This window comes from Dendroctonus ponderosae, unplaced genomic scaffold (genome assembly GCF_020466585.1).
Source record: "Dendroctonus ponderosae isolate FM_Combo_2020 unplaced genomic scaffold, Dpon_F_20191213v2 Dpon_F_20191213_7, whole genome shotgun sequence".
In the NCBI taxonomy this organism is placed as follows: domain Eukaryota; kingdom Metazoa; phylum Arthropoda; class Insecta; order Coleoptera; family Curculionidae; genus Dendroctonus; species Dendroctonus ponderosae.
In genome coordinates, this window is record NW_026018916.1 from 11931178 (window position 1) to 11933763 (window position 2586).

The 2586-nt window shown below is 38.4% G+C and overlaps 1 protein-coding gene across 1 annotated transcript in view; it reads right to left on the reverse strand.

Moving 5' to 3' along the window:
• Positions 1-6: 6 nt before the first annotated feature.
• LOC125505133 overlaps positions 7-2586 on the reverse strand; it is a 48962-nt gene continuing 46382 nt past the window's right edge. Inside the window, exons 4-5 of the mRNA XM_048668294.1 lie at positions 1710-2522; positions 7-1640 (exon numbers count right to left, since the gene is read on the reverse strand). Coding sequence (XP_048524251.1) covers positions 1249-1640; positions 1710-2522 — 1205 coding nt within the window. The 3' untranslated portion in view covers positions 7-1248. The remainder of the gene's footprint in view (positions 1641-1709; positions 2523-2586) is intronic.

Genomic DNA, 2586 nt, shown 5'->3' on the forward strand with positions numbered 1-2586 from the left:
TGTAAGTAAATTAGTTTTATGTAATGGCTATTATTATATTAGCTTGTTTTGTAACTTAAAAGCGCTGTTGGGTTATCGAAAATAAATTATAAAAAGAATCAAACGCACCCGGAGAAACTAACTAAAATGTGTGTTTTTTTCTGAAAATTATAATTTAGGGAAGCTTTAAATGCACCTATAACAGACTATGTAATAGGAAATATACTTACTATATTGGTCTTCAGTGCTAATAGACTGAAAACCCTTAACACCATATTTGCCTCTAAAACTATTACAAACTGAGTATGATCATTGAGTATTGTGTCTTTGTATATGTGGGCGAAACGAAGTTATTATTGCAGATTTCACTGTAAACTCCCTGCTTCTTTTGCTAAAATCCCCTTGATTGAGTGCTGGCAACAATTTTTCAATAGATATAAACAGATAATGCTGCTGGTAATACGAACCATGCTTTTACTGGAGAATTGAGCGAATTACGTTGAGATTCTATTTTGTGGCTACGTACTACTTTCTGTGCCAATAGGCCATGGTGTCCCGAAATTAGCGTATAACTGTATATCTGCAAAGTTCGCCGTTTGAAGTAGACATTTTCATTATTTGATCAAATTTTTATTTCGATATTTTCAATTAATTTAATTTGTTCTATTTTAAGTTGCTTAAGCCATTATTCTACCAAATGCATTTTTTTTTCGAAATTGGTATGCGTATTATAGGTATAAAACGTCGGTATACCTAAACATTTTTGGCTGCGGTCTGTGTAAGCATAATGAAAGCAATAACATACAATAATTCTTTCTGATTTTGGAAAAATGTGTTCCTAAATGTCTAAATAAACAATACAAATTTGTTTAAGGAAAATTCCTAAAAAATATATAAAATTCCTCAAAAATGTATGTTTTATTTCAAATTTAAATCCGTCGTTCTTATTGGAACATCCTTTGTAATACGCAAATCAGGACGAGTTTATTGCATAATACCAGTTTGCCTAAGAAAGTTGGACTATTTCATTAAAAAAAACTTAACTTGATGGTTACTTTGAGCCACACCAAGTACTTCACAGTACCAGAAAGAAATTCGTTGCCTGCAACCAAAACACCTTTACATGAAGATTTTCCTGTAATGTCCATTTGGGTAAGGTCTAAAAGAGTGTCGCTTCTTTTATTACCGTTCGTATCCTATACTGCAACTACTCGACATTTAATTGGTGAAAACCGTCTAGAATTATTGTCAATATCACGCTGTAATGCATTAAGTAATATGAAAGTCGCCTCTGAGAATCCTTGTGAAGGTTTTCTTAAACTGTTGATTGGCTAGGGCGTAGCAAAACGGATTTAAGGGGCTGTTGGTGTAGCAAAGAAAGTACGAGAACATGTAAAGACGAGGATTTATACAAGGAGGTTGGGTGCAAAAGCCTTCAACGAGCGCAAAAATATGGTACGGCGTCCAACAAATCACAAAGGCGCCTAAAATAAATGAAATGGTCCGCAAAGCTTTCCGGGCCCGGTTTTCGCTTTTCGATTTCTGCCGCATCCCGAAAGCACCAAGAGGTCCCGATAGGGTTTTCTTCTTGGCTTTAAATTTCTTCCCTAGCGACTTGACAAAAGCTCTGCGAGAAGCGGCGTCCGTGGTGGCATCCGTATCTGTTTTACGAGAAATGGATTTATGTTTATTGAAAATGGTCGTTGCAGTCATGATGGCAGCCGCATTACCTGTTTGCGATATGGCTGATATTCCCTCACAAGGGGAACTGGCGCAACTATCCTTGAACGAACCCTTAGTGCTTCCATCTTTAAAGGAGCTTTTTTGGGAATCGTCACCATAGCTCTTCTTGCTTACTAGAGACGTGATGGGGCGATTCGAGCTCAGAGTTACCTCAGTGTGAATCCGAACGGAATTGCTATGAGCCTCGACCGTCTGAAAATTTGTCGGGTCTTTATGCGGCTGAGAGTTGCGAAGACTACTACAGTTACTTTGGCTATAATACGGATTCGGAGTAAGTTTTTCTTTATCTTGGATCCTACTGGGATTACTAATCGAATGGTCTACGTTTGGAAGCAATCGCTCATAATACTCGCTCGATGGCGCCAGACCATTATTTTGCTCAGTGTTGGATATGTTACTAAGACTGGAAACTTTCTCCAACACTGGGGAAGGGATAACTACGCTACTTTCATCCATGTAAGTTAACTCGGACGTATCCATTCCAGTTAGCAAGTCATACGTGCTATGAATCTGTTTGTTCGGGGGTTTACAGGACGCTACAAGCGGTTTTGCGCCGATTTCAATCGAACTGTATGATGTGGGTAAATAGGGGATCTTGTTGGGTCTTACCAAGTGTTGTGGTGTGGGTTTTTTCGGTTCAGGCTGATTCGCTTGCGAATCATTCCTTACTTTGGTGTGAGTATGTTTTGGCGTAATTGGTATCAGTAAGTCAGGCCCGGGTAGTTTCTTAAGATGGGGAATATCTCCGTTGACCTTCTGGGAAGATGCTCCGAAAATTTGCATGTTGCTGGTTTGTAGGACTGAAATAAAAAAATAAGCATAGGGTTATTCTAATGTAACAAATTGCCTCCTGATATGGACCAG